This window comes from Bombina bombina, chromosome 8 (assembly GCF_027579735.1).
Source record: "Bombina bombina isolate aBomBom1 chromosome 8, aBomBom1.pri, whole genome shotgun sequence".
In the NCBI taxonomy this organism is placed as follows: Eukaryota; Metazoa; Chordata; class Amphibia; order Anura; family Bombinatoridae; genus Bombina; species Bombina bombina.
In genome coordinates, this window is record NC_069506.1 from 126,378,689 (window position 1) to 126,405,563 (window position 26,875).

The window sequence follows — 26,875 nt, forward strand, 5'->3', positions numbered from 1 at the left end:
ATGCACATGCAAGATCGTATGTGTCTCTGATACCAAATTCTAGTTTGATTTACCTTGAAGAAGAAATATTTCAAAACAAATAAACATCAGTGTCTCTTCAATACAAAAAACATAGTTTGCAGATTTTTAGTAACCATAAAAAAATAATATAAAACACGTAAATCAAAGGATATACCAAGTGGGTATACATTTTCACAGTGAAAATACAAGATCAAACATTTGATTAATGGACTTTAGATTACATTAATATATACAATATATTCCACTAGTCTTCAGTTAACATTATTATATTAAAAGGAAATGAATCCCATATTGTTTCGTTCATGATTCAGATAGAGCATGTCTCTTTAAACAACTTTCCAATTTACTTCTATTATCAAATTTTCTTCATTCTCTTGGTATCTTTTGTTGAAAAATAGGGAAGTAAGTTTAGGAGAATACACATGTTTGCAGCACTATTAGGCAGAGATTTTTCAAGAATGTTATACATTTGCAAGAACACTAGATGGCAGCATTTTTCCTACCATGCATACAGACTTGTGCACGATATTTATCTACGTATCTCTTCAACAAAGAATACACTAAGATCAAAGCAAATTTGATAATAGAAGTAAATTGGAAACCTTTTAAAAATGATATGCTCTGTCTGAATCATGAAAGAAAAAAATTGTTTCATGTCCATTTAATTTATATATAATGCCTTAACCATATGAAACACAAATGTGGCAAGTCAATTTAAAATAATATTCCATCATACAGAGTTCAATATTAGCCTTCTTCATAACAAGTCTCTATAAAAGACAGCTATTCAAACAACAGCAGATTAGATATTTACATATTCCTGTTTGTTTCATCAAGCGTAGCATACACATATGCAATTCATTTACACACTGAAGCCTTAATTTGCTGGGTGTGTCTCACAGCAATTGTCTTTTCTTGGCTAAATGTGCTACACTCTAGAGTCAATTGCATACATTTTGCCGGTTGCGGTTCTTCCATATTTATAGATAGATCGTTGATTCCTTGATGAAGCCCCGATATCTAGGAGAAAGTAAAATGTCTCTAAATGTAACAGATTCTTAAACTATTTGTTTTAAATCACATTACATTATAGTACACAAATATTGTGTTGGAACAGGTTATTTTCTTTTAAGAGACATTGTACTTAAAACATTTTGTCCTCAACACAAAAGAGCAGGATTTAAGCATAACAGAATCTTGTCTTAAAATTATAAAGTAAAATCTGTTTAAAATTAAACTGAAACTAATATAGCGGTACCCAATGTATTGTTCGGGCTAAAGCTCATTGGCTGAAATGTTCTATTGCCAGAGCTCTATTGGTGGAGAGGGACATGCCTTTGCAAATAATTTATTCAGAACATGAATAAGTCCTATATAAAACAAAATTAGAACAACTTAAATGGCCTCGTTATATAAAACAAAACAATGTCTCAGTAATGAAACTGTCTTTTTACTTAGAATTAAGAAACATGTTTTCTTACCTCTGAAGATATATAGACAGCAAGTAAGAACAATTGAAGCTAAAAAGCAACCAGTTGAGCCGGCCATCCCCAACCAACAAGACCATCCAAACTCATAATGGATTCCTAGGAAGACATTCTGTAATACAAGTGTAGCTCTCTCAACATAGACATCCACTGCATACCATACCGAGCCAATCATCCCTGGGATACCTATAAGCAGTGATAGATATAGATTAGCTTGAGAATACATCAGAAGATGTATAGTAGTTAAAGGGACATGACACCCACATTTTTTCTTTCATGATTTAGAAAGAGAATGCATTTTTAAACCTCTTTCTAATTTTCTTCTATTATCTAATTTGTGTTAGTCTCTTGATATTCTTTGCTGAAAAGCATATCTAGATATGCTCAGTAGCTGCTGATTGGTTGCTGCACATAGAAGCCTCGTGTGATTGCCTCACCCATGTGCATTGCTTTTTCTTCAAATAAGGATATATAAAAACTGAAGCAAAATAAATAATAGAAGTAAATTGTAATGTTGTTTAAATGTGTATGTTCTATCTGAATCATGAAAGAAAGATTTTGGGTTTAGTGGCCCTTTAAGGTTCACAGAAAATCCACTAAAGCAGACATCCTCAAACTTGTCCCTCCTGAGGTTTTGGAACTACATTTCCCATGATGCTCAGCGCTCCACTTAGTAATACCAGTGCACGCTAATGTGTGCTGGCATTACAAGTTATCCGCAATGTGAGTGCGATCTCGTAGTCGCATTATTGGGAAGCATTGCACTCACTAGAGCACATTTCCATAGGCTCAAATGGAAGCCTCGTTCTCATGCGTGCCAGCAAACTAGCAATTTTTCACATTTGTGGCGCGCAATAATTTAGGTCTCCACTTGTAATGTAGCCCTTACTGTTTTCTCTAGCCTACATAATCCTAATAAAGAGCATTAAATTTGCAGATTGAATGAAAATACACAAATAAAAAGTTATTCGTGGAATGTCCAATAATTTCATTTTTTTGTTTTTTTTGTTTGTTTTTTTGATTTTCAAAAGCTTTATTAAATGTAAGAAAATACAACATTATTATTGGTTACAAATTGAGCAATGTGTGTGTAACATACTTCCTGCCAACATCCCGCGGCATTAACAAAAAGAAAGTCCCCGCTGATGAACAGGCCCAAACCAGTCCTGGGATGTTTACGTTATACAGTCCTGACTCTCCTGAGGGGAGTTGCGCCCCTTTTCCTGATCAATGCTAAGATCAGACCAGCGTGTAAAAGGGTAAAGAAAAAGGAGGATGCGGGATGTCCAAGAATTTTGCAACAGCATTAACATATAAAGATTGTAATGAGACAAAATTAAAACAAAACCCATAGGTTGTATTCTGTTGAGTCATAATAATGTGAAGGATATTAGCATCATGAGTTGAGTTGAGCTCCGGGGAGAGTCTCCCAACAACGAGAACCCCTCTGTTCTATGTTTCCTGCATCGTCTATGTACCCATGTCACCCCATGTCCTAAAAAACAGTAAGATTAATTGATACCAAGAGTGTAGCCTACCCATTTGTTATGACTTCACCATCAGCCCATGTAGCCAGCATATGTTCGTGAGTGTCCAATGTGCCTTGCATCAAATGGTGATATCGTTCAAGGTGGAGCAACGTGGAGACCTGTTGTTTCCATTCCTCTAAGGTCGGAACGGTCTGGGATTTCCAGTGCTTGGGCACCAGCCTTTTGGCGCTATTCAACATAACCATCAATAAAGCCTTAAAAGTGTTGTTCTCTATCCTAGGTAAGGATAAATATAGAAGTGATCTGGGATCGTTGGGCAAAGTGTATCCTATCGTGTCTTTTATGTGATTAAGAATCCCTGTCCAGTATGTGTCAAGCCTGGGACATTCCCACCAAATGTGGACGAGTGAGCCCTCACCTCCACATTCCCTCCAGCACCTTCGCGAAGCTGTTTTGTATATGCACTGCAATCTAATTGGTGTGAGATACCATCAGGAAAGGAACTTGTAATTGGACTCTTGCAAAGAGTCTCAAAGGGGGTCTTTGGTCTTATGAGCTGTTGCTTGTATTGATGTGTGGAAAGAAAATGACTGAGTTGAGTATGTGAGAACCAGGTCATGGGGATGTGTGGTATGTCTTCTAAGATCCTATCCAGGTCTTTCAGTTTGTGACCCTCAACCAAAGTGGAAAACACCCTATCTGTCATGCAAGCTTGTTGATCTGATCTGATATCTTTGAGGTTCCATGGTAGCGCGGGATTGTTACAGATAGGGGTAAGTGGGGAAACTATCGTAGATATGTTTGTAGAGGTATTTGTTATCTTGTCCCATATAAGAAAAAAGTCAGAAAGTAGGGGATAAGCCATAGTAGCCTTTGGCCTATGTTTTGTGAGTAACCAAGCAACCGACCCCATATTATTTGTGTTAAGTATATCACAATATATTTGGACCCATTCTTTGTGAGGATCATTGTGGCACCAGTCCAGTAGCCTATGTAAAGTGATTTCTTGTTTATACACTATTATACTAGGAACCCCCAGTCCACCTTTGTCCTTCGGGAAATATAAAGACCGTTTAGACACTCTGGGCTTGATACCCTTCCAAATGTATTGATCTATAAGAGATTGAATTCTGTCTAAGTAGCCTATCGGTAATGGTATGGGTGTCGTTTGTAAGAGGTAAAGTAATCTGGGCAGCACATTCATTTTCACCACATTAATTCTACCCAGCCAGGAGATTGATTTGTTTCTCCAGCTGGATAGGTCAGAGATTAAGCTGTTTTCTAGTTTTTTGTAGTTGGCCTGGAATATCACTTGTGGGTCTGGGGAGAGAAATACTCCCAGATATTTCATTTTTGATTGTTGCCTTTTCAAGGGGCAGTCTAATAGTGTTTTGGGTAACCGTTTTGAGTTTAACGTAATATTTAGCAGTTCCGATTTACTAAGATTGAGGTGGAAATTCAACACTTTGCCATATTCTGCAAATGTCTCTAGTACTTTAGGTAGGGAAATATCTATGTCTGTGAGTGTAAGTAAGATGTCATCTGCGTAGAACGCGAGCTTGTGCTCGCGTGTCCCAGTCCTGATACCTTTTATTTGGTCATCGGATCGAATCTTTTGTGCTAGTGCCTCTATGGTGATAGCAAACAAAATGGGCGAGAGCGGGCAGCCCTGCCTCGTCCCATTCTGTATATAAAAGTTTTCAGAGAGCAGACCATTCACTTTGACCTGAGCTGCCGGTTTGCTATACAAAGAGAAGATTTGAGCTATGAACTTATCACTAAATTTCATTTTGGCCAGGGTTGCCCTCAAGAACCCCCAATGGACCCTGTCAAAAGCCTTTTCGGCGTCGGTTGAGACCAGGACCATCGGGATATTATGTAGTTGGGCATAAGATGTCAGCTGCAATGTTTTTAACGTATTGTCCCACGCCTCTCTACCGGGGACAAAGCCCACCTGATTGGGGTGTATCAGTGCAGGTAGGAGTTTATTTATTCTTGTGGCTATGATTTTTGCATAGATCTTTATATCTACATTTAGCGAAGAAATGGGGCAGAAGTTTTCAGGTCTGTCTGGACTCTTACCCTGTTTGGGGAGAACAGTTATGTATGCCTTCAACATTTTGGTCTGTGAAACTTCCACCCTCCAGGAGGGTGTTAAAGACAGAGGTGAGGGGCTGTAGCAGGTGGTGCATATATGTCTTGTAATATTTGATACTAAGGCCGTCAGGGCCAGGACTTTTCCCATTGGGCATGTTTTTGATAGCCGTTTTGATTTCCGCTATAGAGACTGGTGCCTCCAAAGACTCCAAATCCCCCGCTGAAAGCGTAGGGAGTCACAGGTCAAGCAAGAATTTGTCTATATCATTTTGTGTGCAGTCATTGTCTAAATTGTATAGGTTTTCGTAATATAGTCTGAATGTTTCTGCTATGTGTTTGCTATCTTTGTGCGTGTTTCCCTCTTGATCTCGAATGGAGTGTATGTGTGAGTTCAATTGTTTACGTTTGAGAGCCCTCGCCAGAGATGCGCCTGCTTTGTCAGTGGTGTCATAATACCTTTGTTTCAACAAAGCCGTCTTATGTTGATACATTTTAGTGAGATGATTCTTAAGATTGGTTCTGGCTTGTGTGAGGAGTCCTAGTGTTGACGTAGAGGAGGGGTTCTTTTTGTGTTCCAGCTCCCAGTGTCTAATTTGGACTAATGTGGAGTTTAGGAATTGTCTGTTGTCCCTAGTTTCTCTGGATTTATGTTTAATGAAGTCCCCTCCGACAACGCACTTGTGTGCCTCCCAGAGGGTGGTTGGGGCGATGTTATCATCTGAATTTTCTCGAAAGTAATGGCCCAGTGCAGTATCTATGTCCAGTTTAATTAAGGGGTTATCTAGGATAAATTCGTCTAATCTCCAAATGAAAGGTAAAATCGGGGTCGTAGGCCACTCTATTTTACACATTACCGGGGTGTGGTCCGACCATGTTGTTGGTAGTATGTGAGAGTTATCTATCATGGCTAGACCTGTCTGGTCGCTCAATAAATAGTCGATTCTGGAGTAAGTGCAGTGCGGATGTGAGTAGAAAGTATAGTCGCGAGTGGATGGGTTACTGGTTCTCCAGACGTCATGCAATTTTAATTGTTATATATATGTAGTTACGGCTTTGATTGTTCGTTTCGGTATGTTAGTCCTACCTGTGGACGTGTCCATTGCGGGATCCAAAGGGAGATTGAAGTCTCCGCCCATAAATAGTGTGCCTGTTGTGTGTTCAAGGAGTAACTGAGTTATTTGTTTGAAAAGTATTTGTTGTCCCGTATTTGGGAGGTATATGTTCACTAATGCCACCGGGCAATCAAATAGAAGGCCCGAGACAATCATGTACCTACCATTTGTATCTTTTTCTACGTGTTGGGGCTATAATTTAATTGAATTGCGTAACCAAATTCCCACTCCTTTTTTGTTCCGGCCCGAGGCCGTGAAGGCCGTTTTGTATTGGTTGTTGACATGTTTTGGTTCCTTCCCTTTCTGGAAATGTGTCTCTTGTATGAAAATTATGTCCCCTGCTGCTTGATGTAATTGTCTAAAGGCCACTGATCATTTCCCAGGGCTGTTTAAGCCATTAGCGTTAATTGATATCAATGTGAGAGGTCTTGCCTTGTGTTCAGGGTAGTTAGCCATTTATGTCTGTTGGGCTGTCTAAGGAACTAGGTATGCTAAAGAACAGAGAGTTGTGCCTGGCTACCCATGTGGAGTCTGTCGTCTAATCTGTAGTGAAGGGGGACCCCCCAGAGCAAGCCCCAAGTTTGAATGCGTGTACTATAACAAATGCGTACAAGACTGACAAACAGTGCAATTAATAATTTTGAATAAAGTTAGTAACAATATGTGCTAATAACTGTTAATTAACTTCCCTATGAGATTACCAAGCCCACAGTGAAAAATTAAACAGCAAAAACAGTAACAGAGTGGGAAATATCCCACATCTCTAAGCCCTAACAGAATTATTTATACAACAGTACAGTAAAAAAAAAACATACAACCTGTAGCCTCCTAAAGGTAACTGTAAAAATAGTCCCAGGAGAAAGGTGTTTGTGGCATTTTAATCGCCAGGATTGGACACCATGCTGCACACAACAGGTAATTGAGTAGTAGTGGGTCCTCCTCGATTTTCCTCTTGAGGGGTATGGATTCTCGTAGAAGGAGCATGTGAGTCCAGTAGATTTCCTGATTGAGGGTCTGGATGTCTAATAGAGATCCGCAGTGCCTCGCAAAAACGTGGGAGATCATCTTTGTTTTTGAAAACAGCGGTTGTATCTCCTCTGGTAGCAATGATGCTCACTGGAAACCCCCATCTGTATGGGATATTTTGATCTTGTAGAGTTGATGTAATGTAAAACAGCTCCCTTCTCTTCTGCAAGGTAGTGGGGCTTAGGTCAACGAAAATCTGGATTCTGTTTCCGGCATGTGTAAAGTCTTTCTTCTGCCTGGCATGCCTCAGAATTTCCTCCTTATCCTTATAATGTAGGATTTTAAGTATAACGTCTCTTGGGGGGGCTTTTGGGGGGGCTTCACACGTAAAGCCCTGTGTGCCCTTTCAATTTATATCTCTGGTGCACTTTCATCTCCCTGAGGGTTCGGAAAAGACTCTGAAGACATCCCTCCAGAGCACCTGGCTGTATGCTTTTGGGTATTCCCCGTATTCGCAAATTGTTCCTCCTTCCCCGATTGTCTAAATCCTCCACTTTCTCAAGGAGGTGATGGATGGTTTCGTCTTGCTCGTATGCTATTCGGGAGATATGCTGGATGTCATTTAAGGTGGCGTTGTGGCTTTCTTCTAGCGTTGTGACCCTCTGTGTCACTCTTGAAATGTCCCTTTTCAGCTCACCGTACCAGCTCTTAACCTCTGATACTATCTCCTTTACATCTTCTTTAGTGCAGAGCGACTTTAGATCCTCTTTTGTGAGGTATGCTGTGGACAGGACTGGGGGCGAGGCAGTCTGGTTAATCGCCATTGGTGTATTATTATTAGGTGTCTCAGCTTGCAGAGATTGGCTAGTTTCAGGTTGTTTAAGATAATTCTGTAACATCTTTGAACTAGAGAGCCCTTCAGGTTTTAGTGACTTACGGCCCGGCATTCTGATTACCTATTGTGAATGTCTCTTATTTGCTATCGCTTAGGTCCGCTGTCACCCACTCTTGTTGTGGGCAAGGACAGGCTGTGATGTATAGTACTAAATGGTGCTGTATGGCAATCTTTTTGTTTATGGCACACAGGAGTGTAGTCCCTTTATAGCAGGAATATGTTTAATATATATACGCCCCTCAATGATCTAGGCCTGTGCTGCAGTATCTGCTGTGTCCGTGTGCACCTGCTGTAGGGGCCTGATCCCTAATGAGCCGTGTGATAACTGACCGTCTAGCCTGGGGGACTTTCGGTTGTGTGCTGGGAGTGAGACTAGCCGCCCTGTATACCCGCCGGTTGCCCATTGTATATGCTGACTATGGTGTCTGATGGCTCAGCGGTGTGGGGAGGCGGTCACTTACAGTTCCGGTAGTGCCCTGTCCGGTCTGCACACAAGCCGGCTGTGTTTGCTGTCCTGCTAAACGAGCAGTCTTCTTCCTGTTCGGGACCTCTGTTGTAGGGATCACCGCTACTTGCGTGAGTTACTTCTGGTCTTCTTTTTTTTGTATTAAAAATGGCGCTGTCTCCCTCTCTGCTTAACAGCCTGCTCCAGCTTTGATGCTGCATCCAATACATGCGCTCGGGAGGGTATTGCGATCTATCCTGCTCCTGGACTCGTTGTCCCCTCTCCTGGGTATATCAGAGTGTTTTGTGAGGCTATTTTTATTTGGGTTAAGAAATGTGGGCCTAGGAGCTATTCACCTACACGGCTATCTCTCAAAGCGGCCAAGCTCCGCCCCCATTTCATATTTTTTTGTTTTCATATGGTATTGAAGACATACGCTGTTGGCATTTATCATTGCACCAGCAGTTCTTGTGAACTGCTGGTGCAATGCCACCCCCTGCAGATTCGCGGCTAATCGGCCGCTAGCAGGGGGTGTCAATCAACCCAATCATATTCGATATGGTTAATTTCTGTTGATTTCTGTCAGCCGCCTCAGAGCAGGCAGACATTTTATGGAGCAGCGGTCTTTAGGCCCCAGCTTCATAACTTCTGTTTCCGGTGAGCCTGAAGGCTCACTGGAAACATGGGGCGTCAAGCTCTATACAGAGCTTGATAAATATGCCCCATTATCTAGTCCTATACATGCAGTTAACAATTTAATATATTTTTAAATAAATTTGTCACTAAATTATTGTAACTGATGATAAATTCACATTCTAAAAATAATATTTTAATTTTGTGCAAGTTTCATATTTTAAAAGAAATCTGAACTCTATTGTAAACATTCTATTCAACTAAAATACAATACATGTCCATTAACATTTGAAATGATCCATTTTAACATTGCAATCAAATTTTGTGAAGAGCTAAGACATGGCAAATCAGGGGCAAAGCTACTTAAAAAGTATTTTTGTTGAATCAGAATTCTACGATCAAATTCTCTCAATGAAAAAGTATTTGTTCTGGAGGCCTTCCATAACAGGGAAGTGAGAAGGGCCTGTGGTAGATAGCCCACAGTGATTATGTGGATAAAGCTTTTGTTCTGTCTCAGTTGAGTGCGTCTCTCTATTTTCTTTATTGTATGCAAATTGCTCTTGGGTCTCCCTAATTTTAAAAGGGGAAACTAGACGTGGACTCCTTGTACACATGCCCTAGAGAGATGCAACTACACCTCACTGACGAGGCCCAAGGGAGGCCAAAATGTACGTCTGGGGTTTGTTGTTTCTCTTGTTCAGAGAAGAATTGCCTGGTATTTCAACACTGGACTGTCATTGGGCAGGGTCAGTCTGATATGCTACAGGATATTTTTTCTCTGTGAAAGACATAGTGTGCTAAAAGAGACTGCACCCTGAATGGCACTGTCCTTATAAACAAGCATGGAAGTTTTTCCAGCTTTTGTTCTGTCTCAGTTGAGTGTGTCTCTTTATTTTCTTTAGTGGATGAAGCTTTATCAGGAGGGGTGAGACCACAGGAGTGTTAAGATTGTGTTGAGGCATGTCATGCGTGGGATCAGGCAAAGTTGGCATGAGTCGTGGGTGGGATCAGGCAGAGTTTGGAGTGTCATGGGTGGGATCAGAGTTTGCGTGCTGTGGGTGGGATCAGGCAGAGTTGATGTGAATCATTGGTCGGATCAAGCAGAGTTGGTGTGTTGTGGGTGGAATCAAGCAGAGTAGGGGCATGTTGTGGGTGGGATCAGACTGAGTTGGCAAGTGTTGTGGGTGGGATCATGCAGAGTTGGTGTGTTGTGGTTGGAATCAAGCAGAGTTGTTGTGTGTTGTGGGTGGGATCAGGCAGAGTTGGTGTGTGTCATGGGTGGGATTATACAGAGTTGGTGAGTCGTGGGTGTGTTCAGGCAGAGTTGGCATGTGTAGTAGTTGGGATCAGGCAGAGTTGGTGTGTGTTGTGGGTGTGATCAGGCAGAGTTGGCATGTGTCATGGGTGGGATCAGGCAGAGTTGCCATGTGTCATGGGTGGGATCAGACAAAGTTGGCGTTTGTCTTGGGTGGGATCAGGCAGAGTAAAGGTGTGTTGTGGGTAGGATCAGGCAGAGTTGGTGTGTGTCGTGGGTGAGATCAAGCAGAGTTGGCATGTGTAGTGGATGGGATCAAGCAGAGTTGGTGTGTTTCGTGGGTGGGTTCAGGCAGAGTGGGGGCATGTTGTAGGTAGAATCAGGCATAGTTGGTGTGTGTCATGGGGGGATCATGCAGAGTTGGTGTATGTTGTGGGTGTGATCAGGAAGAGATGGTGTGTGTCGTGAGTGATCAGGCAGAGTTGGGGCATGTCTTGGGTGAGATCAGGCAGAGTGTTGTACGTGGGATCAGGAAGAGTTTGTGTGTGTCATGGGTGGGGTCAGGCAGAATTGGTGTGTGTCGTGGTTGGGATCAGGCAGATTTGGGGAGTGTCATCGGTGGGATCAGGCAGAGTTGGTGTGTGTCGTGGGTGGGATCAAGCAGAGTTGGTATGTGTCATGGGTGGGATCAGCCAGAGTTGGTGTTTGTCTTGGGTGGGATCAGGCAGAATTAGCATGTGTCATAGGTGGGATCAGGCAGAGTTGGCATATGTCATAGGTGGGATCAGGCAAAGTTGGCATGTGTTGTGTGTGGGATCAGGCAGAGTTGGAGTGTGTCGTGGGTGGGATCAGGCAGAGTTGGCATGTGTTGTGGGTTGGATCAGGCAGAGTTGGCATGTGTTGTGGGTGGGATCAGTCAGAGTTGGTGTGTGTTATAGGTTGGATCAGGCAGAGTTGTTGTGTATCGTGGGTGGGATCAGGCAAGTTTGGGGTGTGTCATGGGTGGGATTAGGCAGAGTTGGCCTGTGTTGTGGGTGGGATCCGGCAGAGTTGGGGTGTGTTGTGGATTGGATCAGACAGAGTTGGCGTGTGTCGTGGGTGGGATCAGGCAGAGTTGGCATGTGTCGTGGGTGGGATCAGGCAGAGTTGGTGTGTGTTGTGGGTAGGATCAGGCAGAGTTGGGGTGTGGTGTGGATTGTATCAGACAGATAGAGTTGGCGTGTGTTGTGGGTGGGATCAAGCAGAGTTGGCATGTGTCGTGGGAGGGATCAGGCAGAGTTGGTGTGTGTCGTGGGTGGGATCAGGCAGAGTTGGCGTGTGTCATGGGTGCGATTAGGTAGAGTTGGGGTGTGGTGCGGGTGCGGACAGGGCAGTCCTGACTGGGTAAGCTGCTAGAAAGACAGCAAGTAGACCTCCCAACCCATGACAATCCGGAAAAATCTGGAACATTTGGTAAGTATGCCATGGGTAAAACTACATGTGTTTATTAAAATATTTTAAATGGATTGGAATGGGTAGAATTTTGAAAACCTTGAAAGTACAGCACAAAGCACTTACACCAATCTTCTAATAGATTAAACCACTATATGAACTAATTTGATATATTTTTTATTTTATTTTTTTTGTTCAGTGACATATTAGGGAATTTCTTTATAGAAAATATGTGACAAAAAATAAAAATTAGAGTCATTGTAGCTAATAAGGAGGCGAGTGCATTTAAAGGAACAGTTAAAGGAATATTATACACTGGATTTCTCTTTGCATAAATGTTTTGTAGATGATTCATTTATATAGCCCATACAGTGTTGTTTTTTTTTTTAAATGGATAGCTTTGCTTATTTTTTAATAACATTGCTCAGATTTTTAGACTCCTAACCAAGCCCCAAAGTTTTAGGAGAATACCGACGTATACCTACTCCAGCTTGCTTCTGTTTGTGTAAAGGGTCTTTTCATATGCAGAGGAAGGGGGGAGTGTCTGCTATTTCCCACATGCAGTGAGTGTTCCAGTAACCTTTTAAACAGAGCTAAACTGGAAGCTTCTAAGTAAGTTTTTAAATGGTTTTATACTGGATTTTTATATCAGTATCTGTGCATCTTATTCTTTATAGTAGTGTCTATTACATGCAGTTATATGAAAATTAATGTATACTGACCCTTTAACAATGTAAAAAAAAGAAGCCCTCACTGTATTACACTTACCTCAGATCCAGCACCTTGCTCCATAGCACATAAGTCAAATAATTGTTATAAAGGTTTTTAAAGGCGACATTTTACTTTTTCATTCTGACTGCCCATACAGATCTGCTCTTTTTCCTGCTACTTAGCCCCACACTCACTTCTTTCCTACCCCATGGCTTATTTATAGGTAGGTGCAAAAGCAGGAGTACGCACTATGATTGGTGTTTGGCACATAACATTGTAATAAACTGTATAGATCAATGACTAAATAAGAGACAAAATATCAGGGGCGCGATCCGATATACGGCGTAGTTTTCTGCGCAAGCGAGGGAACCCGCGCCGCCCGTAATTTCACCTCACACATCGGGCTATCCAATATACGGCACGGTCAGATGCTAAAGTGGCGTAAGTAGGACAAACTGGCGTTGTTCCGAAAAGTGCGCAAATACACATTTTAGTCGTCGCAAGTACTTACGCCAGTAGTTTGTTCACATAAAGTCTCAATAAAGTGTAGTTTTATGCAAATTTGGCTAAGACTTGTAAAAATTACCCGATACTCCATCTAAAACTGCGCAACGTAATTACGCTATTCAAAAGTCATATATAAACCCATGCGCAGCCGCCATTTTCTTCAGTGTGTTTGGATGGTTCGTTGAGCTACAGCACACTACAGTGAGTATAGGATTAGTAAGAGTAGTGAGAGAGGCACAGCATAATAGTTAGTTAAGTCGGATTTTTGTTTGGGTAAGCTTGTACATTTACTTACAGTTATTTTTACATATTGCACACATATTGCATACATACAAAATACACACCACTTTTTTTTTCTAACACCTCACACATTTTTTTTCTATTTTACAGTGTGATAGGCTGAGTGTTTGGTTGTGATTGTGTGTGATTGAACTGGGAGTGAGTGTGAGTGTGTGAGTGTGTGTAGTGTGAGGATGGCAGGGAGAGGTAGGGCGTAGGGGAGGAGGGGAGCTTAGTTGCAGGGAGAGGATTATTGTAGTGGACAGGAGGAGCAGCGGGGTCCCTGTCAGGGAGTTAGTGGAGTGGGGAGAGGGAGAGTTAGAAGGGATGATGGAAGGGGAGATGCCCAGAGACCAGACACACTTAGAAGAGGGACAGAGGGTGCACATGGGGACAGAAGGGGGGAGGAGGGAGAGGATAAGGAGGAACCCACACCAGGGACATCCCAGGGAGGAAGCCAGGTGGCCACAGAGGAGGAGCGCATGAGATGCCCAAACTTCTCCTTTGATGAGAATGTTGCGCTAGTCCAGGCCATCATGGACAACCACAGTGCCCTCTTTGGCCAGGAGAAGGGCAAAGGCGTTGCCCGAAGGCGTAAGGCAGCATGGTTGGCGGTAGAGGATGCTGTTACGGTTGCCTCCAGGCTGGCTGGAAGTTGGACCGTAGAAAAGGATGCTCCTAGCGCTCACCAAAGGATCATCAGCACCGTAGACACCATGACTACTGCGTAGCCACCATAAGTAATGCAGACTCTACGAACCACCGCTGCTGGGCTGGTATCTCGTCTGCTCTGCGCCCTGGACCTATGACCAGGCTCCAGTAGGTGAACCTCTCCCTTCTCTAGAGCGAAGCAGGATCAGGAACAAGCGCTCTTACAAGAGCTCAGTAGCTAAGGGAGTATATAGAGCATAGCAATCCCTGTAGCTGATTATAGCTGTCCCCTACAAACATGAGTCAAGGCTGCAAGTTAGAGGGTCAGAAAAGGTCTGTGGTGCTGGAACACACAGCCTGCTTTTTATTGAGGTTACATGCAAAAAGGACACTCTCAGGGGGAGGCATAAAATCCCCAATCACACATTTAGATACATTACTTCAGCAGATAACAAGTTACACACAAGAAAACAATGCAGTCCATCTTATCACTAGCAGTCTGATTAGACAATGGGAATGTTTATCACTAAACTTAATTAGAGCTGATCCCAGCAAACTTGTATTTAGAATAGCTTCTTGAAGCTGAACAAAATTAACTCTTAATGGCACACAATGAAAACTAATGCTTTTGTAACAGTGCTCCCTTTCTGTGGAACACTCTGCCTGTGTGGTACTTGGTTCAGTAAGTCCTATTTACTGAACCAAGTGGGAGAAAGCCAGGGACAAGTTATTTTACAGGTCTGGGGACATAGTCTTAAAGGGGCATTGTTCACCAAAGTCACAATATATCCCGAGACGGTTCTTAAAGGGTCATACACACCCAATGAAAGTTAATATGTTTTCAGGGGCACAATCTTCCAGGGGCCATAGTCATGAGGAAGGAGGCTGGCAAATAGGCTTCTCCACAATCCAGGGAAGCAGGGCAATTTTCCATTTAAAGGGCCAGTTACAAATAGCAGTTTGTAACAGATGCTGTAAACAGTGTGGCCTCGCAGAGGAGGACTGTCGAGGGACTTAAAAAAAGGTGGAATGATTGCAAGAGGCGGGTGAAAGAGAAGATGGGCCAGGAAGCCATGCACCAGAGGGGAACAGGTGGTGGTCCACCCTTTGAAGCAGAATACAACGTCTGGCAGGAGATGATACGCAGGTCCCTGAGTATCACAGCAGTCCGTGGACTTCCAGGGGCTCGTGACTCAGGGATTGCAATCACAGCACCTCATGCTGGTGAGTAACATCCCACACACCAGTATGATATGTACTTGAGATATAACATCCTTTAATGTCACACATTCATGTACACAATGAGGAGCATGGTATTTGGCCTACTAACAAAAACATCTACAATTATATTTGACATTAATGCTACTTAACACAATGCAATTCATGATATGAGGTGGAATAGTGCAATACTAACATGTCTCAGAGTAACACAGGCCATAAGCCACATGTAGAGTTTTCAGTAAATGGACACTATAGCCATCACAATACTTTTAGCTCAGAAAGCAGGTTCTGTGCCTACATCAGGCTAAAGTAAATTGTGTGACCATAGTGTCACATAAAGAACACATTTTCTCCATCACTGACATGTACACATAACTATTGTATGAAACACATACCTGTATACTGTGCAGATTGAAATCCCTCATATCACAAATCACATTGTGCACATGCATGTTATACAGTTTGACATGAGAATGAGTATTGTCCCTAGCATGTATCAATGTATATTGTATGCCCACATGGACATATATATGACTGTACTAATCCCTATCATCATTTGACTCCTCCTCAGAACCTCCTGTCACCAGGCTGCAAACTGGCATGCCGCCACCTCCACCACCACCACCAGACCCAGGCATGCAGCCACCTCCACCACCACCACCAGTCACAGCCATGCAGCCACCTCCACCACCAGTCTTCAGGCAGCAACATGGACATTATGCTCCCAGGCATCAGCAGGGTTGGATTGCCTCCGTTGAGGACCCAGAAGTGATGCCACCACCATTGGCATACGACCCCTGGCAAGATACCTGGCCTGAGGAATATCCTTTTGGCTTTGAGGGGAAGCCAAGTCAGCCACGAAGGGTCAATGTCTTTACCCCCCAACACAATATCAGGCCAGTCATGGCTTTTCCACACAGGGGATGTCGCAAGGTATGCAAACTGGACAGGCTGAGTGGTCACACACTAGTCGGCAATGGGACTACCAATCCAGCCTGAGACCTCCACCATCCACTTCCCTTGGGAGAGCTCCACCATCCGCTTCCCTTGGGAGAGCTCCACCATCCGCTTCCCTTGGGAGAGCTCCACCATCCACTTCCCTTGGGAGAGCTCCACCATCCTCAGATGAGCATATAGCTGAGGTTGTCCCTGAAGCACCAACAGCTGAAGTTGTCCCTGAAGCACCAGCAGCTGATGTTATCCATGAAGCAGATGCAGCTGAAGTTGTCCATGATGCACCAGCAGCTGAAGTTGTCCCTGAAGCACCAGCAGCTGAAGTTGTCCATGGTGCACCAGCAGATAGAGCAGAATCTGCACCTAGAATCACTGCTGCTCAAGAGCCTGTAGATCCACTGTATTCTCAACTGGGCGATGAATACATTTCACTCCAGAGGAGGCTCATAACAAGCTGCGAGAGCATTCAAAGAGGCCAACAGAGGTTTCACAGGAGCCAAGAGAGGTTACTCCAGTGTAGCATCGAGCTGCAGAGGGACATTGCAGCCTCATTAAATGGAATTGTCCAAAATCAGTCTCAGATGATGAGAATCCAGTCTGATATGCAGATGCAGATGGACAATAGATGGCGGGAACAAAACCAACTCTTGGGTGTGTTGGTTGAGCACTTCACACACCAGCAGGACACTGCCTCCAGCCTTTCATCTGTGGCCAGCACACCAGCAGAATCATCTGAAGCTTCCCAAACCAGGAGAACCAGGAAATCCACTCCAGTCACCACTGGCCCCTCATCCAAGAAGTCGAAAAAGAAATAAATATTCTTATAGTTCACCATAAATCTTGTCCTCTGTTATTTACCATATAATTGTCATCCACATCCATGTGAGGGGTGTTTTAGTACACTAATATTGTTAAAACATATAATAAGGCCTGTGTGGAAATGGCCCAAAAAAGGTAATATTATCCTGTTTCTGACATATTCTTGTACTATAACTCACATCCACAATAGTTGTTTCTGAAGGGTACATATAGTAATATTCACTTCTAAGATGTAAATCAATGTATCTCACATCCAATATAAATTGACCCATTGGTATATATAGTAGTGATGCTACTGATAGGGTGAGCATTATCAGGTGTTTTAAGTCTGCAGGTGAGAGAGGTTGTGGTGTGTGTGATTGGTTTGACACAATTGCAAAGAGGCAGCTTTCAAGAAGGTGTTAGAAATTATCATATGAGCCATCCTAGGTTTTGCTTTCAACTAAGAATACCAAGAGAAAAAAAGAAAGTGTTCTAATTAAATCTGAAAGTAGTTTGAAATAACATGCTCTATTTAAAAGAAGAAGGTTTTCATTGGACTTGACTGTCCCTTTATATATTTTGGCATCAGTGCCAAGCTGTGTTAGCATTAGAATAAATTACACTCCAGTGGGTTCTAAAGAGATGAAGGTAATCCAATTTAAAGTATATAAGCAAGTATATGTCCACAATGTGATAAAGTACCTACAAGCTCAATCCATTTTATTATGTTGTGGCTTCAAACTATTTCAAATACACAAATAAACCTTAAAAATGAAATATCATAGTATACTGTCCCTTTAACCTTGAGATGCTGCTGAAATGTATGTGTTTGTTAAGGCTTCCAGGGAGTTACGTTGTTTTTTTAGTCAGTGCAAGGGCTCCTGCGCCTGCAATTTGTGACTAGATGAGAATGGAGTAGATTTTCTGAAATCTGCGCACGTAAATCCTTACACTGTATATTGGATACCAAACTGCGCGTGTTTTGTATGTCAGTCTATGGGTAAAAAAATACGGGCGAAGGCAGAAATATACGCGCGTAACTTCTATGTTACGCCATATATGTGATACAAAACCAGCGCAAAATTTGGCGTTGCCGGCTTTTGTGGGCGACGCTGCATATCGGATTGGGCCTCAGCACATTGCTGATCGGAACAGCCAATAGAATGCGAGCTCAATCTGATTGGCTGATCGGATCAGCCAATCGGATTGAACTTGATTCTGATTGGCTGATTCCATCAGCCAATCAGAATTTTCCTACCTTAATTCCGATTGGCTGATAGAATCCTATCAGCCAATCGGAATTCGAGGGACGCCATCTTGGATGACGTCCCTTAAACGAGCCTTCATTCGTCGGTAGTCCGTCGGGCCAGCAGGATGTTCCGCGTCGGAGGTCTGCAAGATGGATCCGGAAGAAAGAAGATTGAAGATGCCGTTGATAGAAGACTTCAGCCGGATCATGGACCTCTTCAGCTCCCGCTTGGATGATGACTTCGGCTGGATCATGGACATCTTCAGCCCCCCGCTTGGGCTTGGATCAGGACATCGGAGGAGCTCTTCTGGACCGATCGGTGAACCTGGTATGGTGAAGATAAGGTAGGAAGATCTTCAGGGGCTTAGTGTTAGGTTTATTTAAGGGGGGTTTGGGTTAGATTAGGGGTATGTGGGTGGTGGGTTGTAATGTTGGGGGGGGTATTGTATGTGTTTTTCTTTACAGGCAAAAGAGCTGAATTATTTGGGGCATGCCCCGCAAAGGGCCCTGTTCAGGGCTGGTAAGGTAAAAGAGCTTTGAACTTTAGTCATTTAGAATAGGGTAGGGCATTTTTTTATTTTGGGGGTCTTTGTTATTTTATTAGGGGGCTTAGAGTAGGTGTAATTAGTTTAAAATTGTTGTAATATTTTTCTGATGTTTGTAAATATTTTTTTATTTTTTGTAACTTAGTTCTTTTTTATTTTTTGTACTTTAGTTAGTTTATTTCATTGTATTTATTTGTAGATATTGTATTTAATTAATTTATTGATAGTGTAGTGTTAGGTTTAATTGTAGGTAATTGTAGGTATTTTATTTAATTAATTTATTGATAGTGTAGTGTTAGGTTTAATTGTAACTTAGGTTAGGATTTATTTTACAGGTAATTTTGTAATTATTTTAACTATTTTAGCTATTGTACCTGGTTAAAATAAATACAAAGTTACCTGTAAAATAAATATAAATCCTAAAATAGCTATAATATAAATATAATTTATATTGTAGCTATATTAGGATTTATTTTACAGGTAAGTATTTAGCTTTAAATAGGAATAATTTATTTAATAAGAGTTAATTAATTTTGTTAGATTTAAATTATATTTAATTTAGGGGGGTGTTAGTGTTAGGGTTAGACAGCTTTAGGGGTTAATACATTTATTAGAATAGCGGTGAGCTCCAGTCGGCAGATTAGGGGTTAATGTTTGAAGTTAGGTGTCGGCGATGTTAGGGAGGGCAGATTAGGGGTTAATACTATTTATTATAGGGTTAGTGAGGCGGATTAGGGGTTAATAACTTTATTATAATAGCGGTGCGGTCCGGTCGGCAGATTAGGGGTTAATAAGTGTAGGCAGGTGGAGGCGACGTTGTGGGGGGCAGATTAGGGGTTAATAAATATAATATAGGGGTCGGCGGTGTTAGGGGCAGCAGATTAGGGGTACATAGGGATAATGTAAGTAGCGGCGGTTTACGGAGCGGCAGATTAGGGGTTAAAAATAATATGCAGGGGTCAGCAATAGCGGGGGCGGCAGAATAGGGGTTAATAAGTGTAAGGTTAGGGGTGTTTAGACTCGGGGTACATGTTAGGGTGTTAGGTGCAGACGTAGGAAGTGTTTCCCCATAGACAACAATGGGGCTGCGTTAGGAGCTGAACGCGGCTTTTTTGCAGGTGTTAGTTTTTTTTTCAGCTCAAACAGCCCCATTGTTTCCTATGGGGGAATCGTGCACGAGCACGTTTTTGAGGCTGGCCGCGTCCGTAAGCAACTCTGGTATCGAGAGTTGCAGTGGCGTTAAATATGCCTGTACGCTCCCTTTTTGGAGCCTAACGCAGCCATTCTGTGGACTCTCAATACCAGAGTTATTTTAAAGGTGCGGCCAGAAAAAAGCCAGCGTTAGCTACGCGGGTCATTACCGACAAAACTCTAAATCTAGGCGTATATATTCCAGAACAAGGAGAGATTTCAATAAAGAAAGGGGGATTTAAAAATGAAAATTAAAGGACCACTCAATTAAGTAGAATTACATAATTAAAAGACAATGCAATAGCCCCTACTCTCAATTTCAAATAAGCAGTAGATTTTTTTCTGACAAATTTTATTTTTTCTCCCATTTTCCTTGTATCATGTGACAGCCAATAACAGACTAGTATACGTATACCATGTGAGCTTGTGCACATGCTCAGTAGGATCTTGATCCCCAGAACGTGTGCACATAAGAAGACTGTGCAAAATATGATAATGGAAGTAAATTGGAAAATGTCTTAAAACTGCTTGCTGTATCTAAATAATGAAAGTTTATTTTGACTTGAGTGTCCCTTTAAGTAATAGAAAATACCAATACCTCCCTTCACCATTTATACATATCCTTGTGCCACCCTTTTGGTTGGGTTTTGGTTTTTCATTACAGATCAGTTATTTTAATTCTCCTCTCCTTATTCCCAATTCAGCAGAACTGCATATAAGATTTACTTTATATACATATTCAATATTGGTATTTAAAAATTTAATTTAAATGGACATGAAACCCAAAATGTTTCTTTAATGCTTCAGATCATACCATTACAAAATATTTTTACTTTATTTCTATTATCAAATTGACTTAATTCTCTTGTGATCCTTTGTTGTAGAGCATACCTATGTGTCAGAGACAGTATATAGCATCAGGTATACACTTTTTAGAACTATATAGCAGCATATTTTATACAATGTATGGCATTGTTAAAAGCATTGTTTTTTTTAATATGTGGTTTTATCTGAATCATGGAAGAAAAAAATGAGATTCATGTCCTTTTAAGTCCTCAATTATGTTGACGACTGTATGTTTAGTGCCTGTACATCTCAATATCAAAGAGAAACAGAGATCTTCATACCTCCAATTCCAAATATGAACCCGGCCATGTAGCACATACGCAACTTTATATGTGGTTCTTCCCTGAGGAACTTCACCGCATCCAAACCCAAAATGAGGATTATAAGTGCGAAACTTGCCAAAATGTCAGCTGTGATCATCAGAGCTCTTGTAAGTACGATCTTCACTGTGAAAAAAACGCATACACTGCACTAGGTTATATAGCACTGGAAATTAGAGTTAAAGGGACAGTAAAGGCAAAATTAAACTTTCATGATTCAGATAGAGCATGCAATTTTAAACAACTTTCCAATTTACTTCTATTATCAAATTTGGTTTGTTCCTTTTATTGAAGAGAAAAACTCGGTACGCGCATTAGAGCTCAGTAGTGTGCACGTGTCTTTAGTACTCTATTTGCAACATTGTATAACAAATCTAAAAATAATGTTGCAAACACCTCTGCCATATAGTACTAAAGACACGTGCACACTCCTGAGCTTTTATGAGCCTACCTAGTTTAACTCTTCTATTAAAGATACCAAGAGAACAAAGACAATTTGATAACAAAATAAAATTGGAAAGTTGTTTATAATTGCCTTCTCTGTCCAAATCATGAAAGTTTAATTTTGACTTTACTGTCCCTTTAAAACAAAACAGAACATCCTGTATCCAGTCCCCTTTTATGTACAGTGTTTTGACAAATTCTGCATTTTGTAGTATTTATATTTTTCATAGATTACATTATGATCATGGTTATTTATTCCTTTTTATATTAAAGGGATATGGAACCCAATTTTTTTCTTTCATGATTCAGATAGAGCAGGCAATTTTAAGCAACTTTCTAATTTACTCCTATTAACTATTTCTCTTTGTTCTCTTGGTATGCTTTGTTGAATGAACAGCAATGCACTACTGGTTGCTGACTAGTGATGTCGTGAACATAAAATTTTGAGTTCGCGAACTTCCGCAAAAGTTTGCAAGCGAGCGAACTGGGCGAACCGCCATTGACTTCAGTAGGCAGGCGAATTTTAAAACCCACAGGGACTCTTTCTGGCCACAATAGTGATGGAAAAGTAGTTTCAAGGGGACTAGCACCTGGACTGTGGCATGCCGGAGGGGGATAGTTGATGCAGAGTCTGGTTTTAATCCATAAAGGGCATAAATCACCTAACATTCCTAAATTGTTTGGAATAACGTGCTTTAAAACATCTGTTATGATGTTGTATCGATCAGGTAGTGTAAGGGTTACGCCCGCTTCACAGTGACAGACCAAACTCCCCGTTTAACGCAAAAAAGTTTTTTTTTTTTTTAAATGTACACTTACACTACTATTAAACAAGATATGAGTGGTGGCACTCGGCAAGTGGGCACAGTATACGCTGTGAGCCTGACACAAAAAAGCAGACTGATGTTTCACAGTCAAAAAAGTTTTTTTTTTTTAAATGTACACTACTATTAAACAAGATATGAGTGATGGCACTGGGCAAGTGGGCACAGTATACGCTGTGAGCCTGAGACACACGCTGGCAGACAGGCAACTGCAATTAGATTACACAAGCAGACTGATGTTTCACAGTCAAAAAAGTTTTTTTTTTTAAATTTACACTACTGTTACACCAGATATGAGTGGTGGCACTGGGCAAGTGGGCACAGTATACGCTGTGAGCCTGACACACACGCTGGCAGGCAGGCAACTGCAATTAGATTACACAAGCAGACTGATGTTTCACAGTCAAAAAAGTTTTTTTTTTTTAAATTTACACTACTGTTACACCAGATATGAGTGGTGGCACTGGGCAAGTGGCCACAGTATACGCTGTGAGCCTGGCACACACGCTGGCAGGCAGACAACTGCAATTAGATTACACAGGGAAAAAAAACAGCCCTAAAAAGGGCTTTTAGGGGTGCTGTCCTTACAGCAGAGATCAGATGAGTCCTTCAGGACTGTAGTGGACACAGAATACACTAGCCTAACTATAGATTTCCCTATTAATCAGCAGCAGCTACACTGTGCCTCCTCTCCCTAAGAATGCAGCTTCCGAATGAATCTAAAATGGATGCTGTCCAGGTGGTAGGAGGGTCTGGGAGGGAGGGTCTGCTGCTGATTGGCTGGAATGTGCCTGCTGACTGTGAGGTACAGGGTCAAAGTATTACTCAATGATGACGAATAGGGGGCGGATCGAACATCGCATATGTTTGCCCGCCGCAACGAACGCGAACATGCTATGTTCGCCGGGAACTATTCGCCGGCGAACTATTCGCGACATCACTATTGCTGACTTAGCACATGTGTGAGCCAATGACAATCGGTATATATATATGCATCCACCAATCAGCAGCTAGAACCTAGGTTCTTTGCTGCTCCTGAGCTTTTATAGATAAACCTTTCAGCAAAGGATAAGAAGAGAAGGAAGCAAATTAAATATTAGAAATAAATTAGAAAGTTGTTTTAAATTGTATTCTCTATCAGAATCCTGAAAGAAATTTTTTGGGTTTCATGTCTCTTTAAAACATATATCAAATAAAATAATAATATGTTCACCATTTAATTTCACATACAGTATACATACCGTAGATACATTTAACATAATGATATTTAAAGGGTACAAGTTGACATTGCACAGTTTTATGCCAACAGTGCAATCCACATAGATAAAAAAAAAATTCTTGCATTCCCTGTGATAAATTTATCATTTAAAAAAAAAATATATATATATATATTTTTTTTACCAGTCAAACTTATATATTGCTGTTTGCCAGATCTTGCTTCATGCTATGAGGATTATGTTGAAAAGTACAGGGATTTGTTTAAATCTGGCCTTTGACTGGCTAAAGCAAATAAAACTAGGTAACCATACACAAGTAGTGTGTCCCTGAACTATACTAAATTTTCAAAACCCTGCAGGTTTGCTAAAAAATAAAATGTACATGTTTAATTATTGTTTAATCCTTTTATATCTTGTATTTGTATGCAGACCTTTTGCAGTAGTGTTTTATTGCTAATGTATACAGTGTATACATAAAATATGACTTTCATTTTCCATTAGATGCAATCTTTTTATTTTTTTAGTAAGCATGAAATGCATGAAATTGAAATCTGTATGTAACATAAATACACGAGCAAACTGATATAGAGAAGGCCAAAGCCTTACAACGTACAAAACACTTACATGGATGCTCAGCTAAAATAGAATCATATTGGTCACAAGTTTTAACTCCATCCTGGGTATTGGTAACACATTCCCACCAGAGACCACGGCATTTTTGACTAACCTGAAATACACGTGAATAGATTAAAGAGGAGCTAATACACAAAAAGTGCAGTTATAGTGATAAAACAACATATTCTAATTCATTAGCGCATGCAATTTTATCACTAGCATAGCTGCAAAGTTATTTGTTTAAACACATGGTTAAAGTACCACTCTGGATCCACAGAGCACTGCTGGTCTTAAACAGAAACTGCTGCTTATCCAATCAGCAGTGCTATTTGTACAGGTGGGTTGTGCAACTAGAGCTGATGATTGGATCATGATATTCTATATGAGGTGCCAGTTCTTGGTGAGAATGAGGAGCATTAATAGCATTATTTAAGCACCCGTAGACATCATAGGGGCTAGCTACCCTGTACTAGCAAGGCAATAAATTTTCTTTACATTATGGCACTTTACTCAGATTAAAGGGACAGTAAACACATTGTAATTACAAGACATTTCTGTTGTCTTGCTATAGAATAACATATCAACCAAGTCTAAACATAGTTTAAAAACTCCACCAATCAGTGAGAGAGTCCCTAGACAACAAGGCTAATCACAGTTATAAGGTAAGCATCAAGTACTTTGTTCTGCAAATAGTGAAACATATGTAGCAGGGTTAGCCTTGCAAAGAAGGTGCATTCTCAGCTCTGAGACAATTTTAAGAGCTAAATTACATGAAAAAGGGGTCAAAATAAAGAATGAAAGAGCACTGCAAAGCTGTTTTACTACACATAACTACACATTTTATTTTAAAATCTCAAGGTGTTTTTGTCCTTTTAAAGGGATAGAAAACCCCAATGGTTTCTTTCATGATTCAGATAGAGCATACACTTGTAAATAACTATCTGATTAACTTCTATTATCAAACTTTCTTTGTTCTATTGTTATCTTTTGTTGAAAAGCAGGGACGCAAGCTCAGGAGAGTGCATGTGTATGACACCAGTTTCACAAGAATGTTATCCATTTGCAAGAGCACTAGATGGCAGCACTGTTTCCTGCCTAGGTATCTGTTCAACAAAGAATATGTACACATGTATAGACCTATATTTAAGTGCATTGGAGCCCTTTGCAGCTAAGTAGATGAAAACATGTAAAATCATATTTATGCAATATTTATATTTAATAAAGTGTTATACTGTGTATTTTCTGTAAATATTTCACCTTCCAAAGTTCTGCACATAGCAGAGTATGTTGTAAGTATTTCTAAATAGATATTCATATATCTATGAATAAATAGAACATATTCTTCTATGTGAAGAACATTGGAATGTGAAATATTCATATTTTCATGTCAGTTTAGCGCACTTGAGAATATGCTAACAGGTTTGCACACGAGTAGGCTGTTAGGGTTTTTCCACTTTTAATGCTCCATTGACTTCTATGGGGGAAAAGGTTATGGCACACACAATATTTTAACTTCGGCTTTTCAGATTAGCGCATGATCGAAAACAAATTACTTTCAACTCATTATACGAGTGCAACCTGATGTGCAAAAAGCTTACTTCTAGCAGAGTTAACTCTCAAGTGGATGTGTTAAATAGCGCTCTACTCATAATCTGACCCTAAAAGTTTAAAGCAAATCATTGACAAAACATGCCCAGTATACCCATTATGCTCATAAACAAATGGAATCCTTATTCTTTCACACTTACACATACAAAAAGGTTAATTTTAAACATGTAAATTATTTTTATTATTATATTTTCTTTACACACTGAACAAAGGGATCAAACCAAAGACCTGTAATATAATCTTTCAAATCAAATGGCCATTGTTTTCCTCAGTATTGTTTAGATTCCCATTTTCAGTCCTGATAACAACCAAAAAACACAATTTTGACCAAAAATGTTTTCACAAGTTGGGCATTTTGTTAGCTGAATCCATTTTAGATTGTGATCACAGGAAAAATATGTTGCAAATATTGTCCAAAACTGAAACCTTGATATTGGGAGCTGAAACAGAAAAGATTGTGTTTGTGGCCTATATATGATAGTGATGAGGATTTTATTATAAAGGACTCAAAGAGCCTATATATATATAAAATGAACCTCTGACACTGCCCAATTACAAAGCTCTTCCATTCCCCGCTGTGTCATTGAGTTTGGGATATAGATTCACTTCACATAAATAGACACATGAAGAATAAGTGATACACCCCAGCAATATATTACAACCTGAAGAAAAAAAATAATTCAGGGGTAAATAGAGGTAGAAAATCAGAATATCATAATAGATGTATACATTACAAGTACAGAAATTAGATCAGGAATACGGTGATAGCTTGTGTCACCCATAGCAAATGATAAAATATTTTACAGTAAAAGAAAGAAGCTGGTGATTAAATTTTGTCATGCCATGTGTATTGTTAGGTGTTGTCTATGTGAAGTCTTAAACAGGCTAAATAATAAGGGACATTTTCCTGGTTGTTGGACTTGTGGATCTGCAGTTCCATGAGAAATCGCCATATCTTTTCTTGTGAGCTGAGAGGGATTGGATCAACTATGGCCAGTTGGTATGCTTATATGAAGAGGTAAGCTTTGAGAGAGTATGTAAAGCTCCGAATGCTGGGTGA

General features: G+C 40.8%; 1 protein-coding gene across 1 annotated transcript in view; it reads right to left on the reverse strand.

Annotated features, from left to right (window-relative positions):
* Window positions 1–920: 920 nt before the first annotated feature.
* Window positions 921–26,875, reverse strand: part of LOC128638026 (claudin-16-like) — a 77,013-nt gene continuing 51,058 nt past the window's right edge. Inside the window, exons 2-5 of the mRNA XM_053689902.1 lie at window positions 24,217–24,319; window positions 21,069–21,233; window positions 1,503–1,694; window positions 921–1,041 (exon numbers count right to left, since the gene is read on the reverse strand). Coding sequence (XP_053545877.1) covers window positions 950–1,041; window positions 1,503–1,694; window positions 21,069–21,233; window positions 24,217–24,319 — 552 coding nt within the window. The 3' untranslated portion in view covers window positions 921–949. The remainder of the gene's footprint in view (window positions 1,042–1,502; window positions 1,695–21,068; window positions 21,234–24,216; window positions 24,320–26,875) is intronic.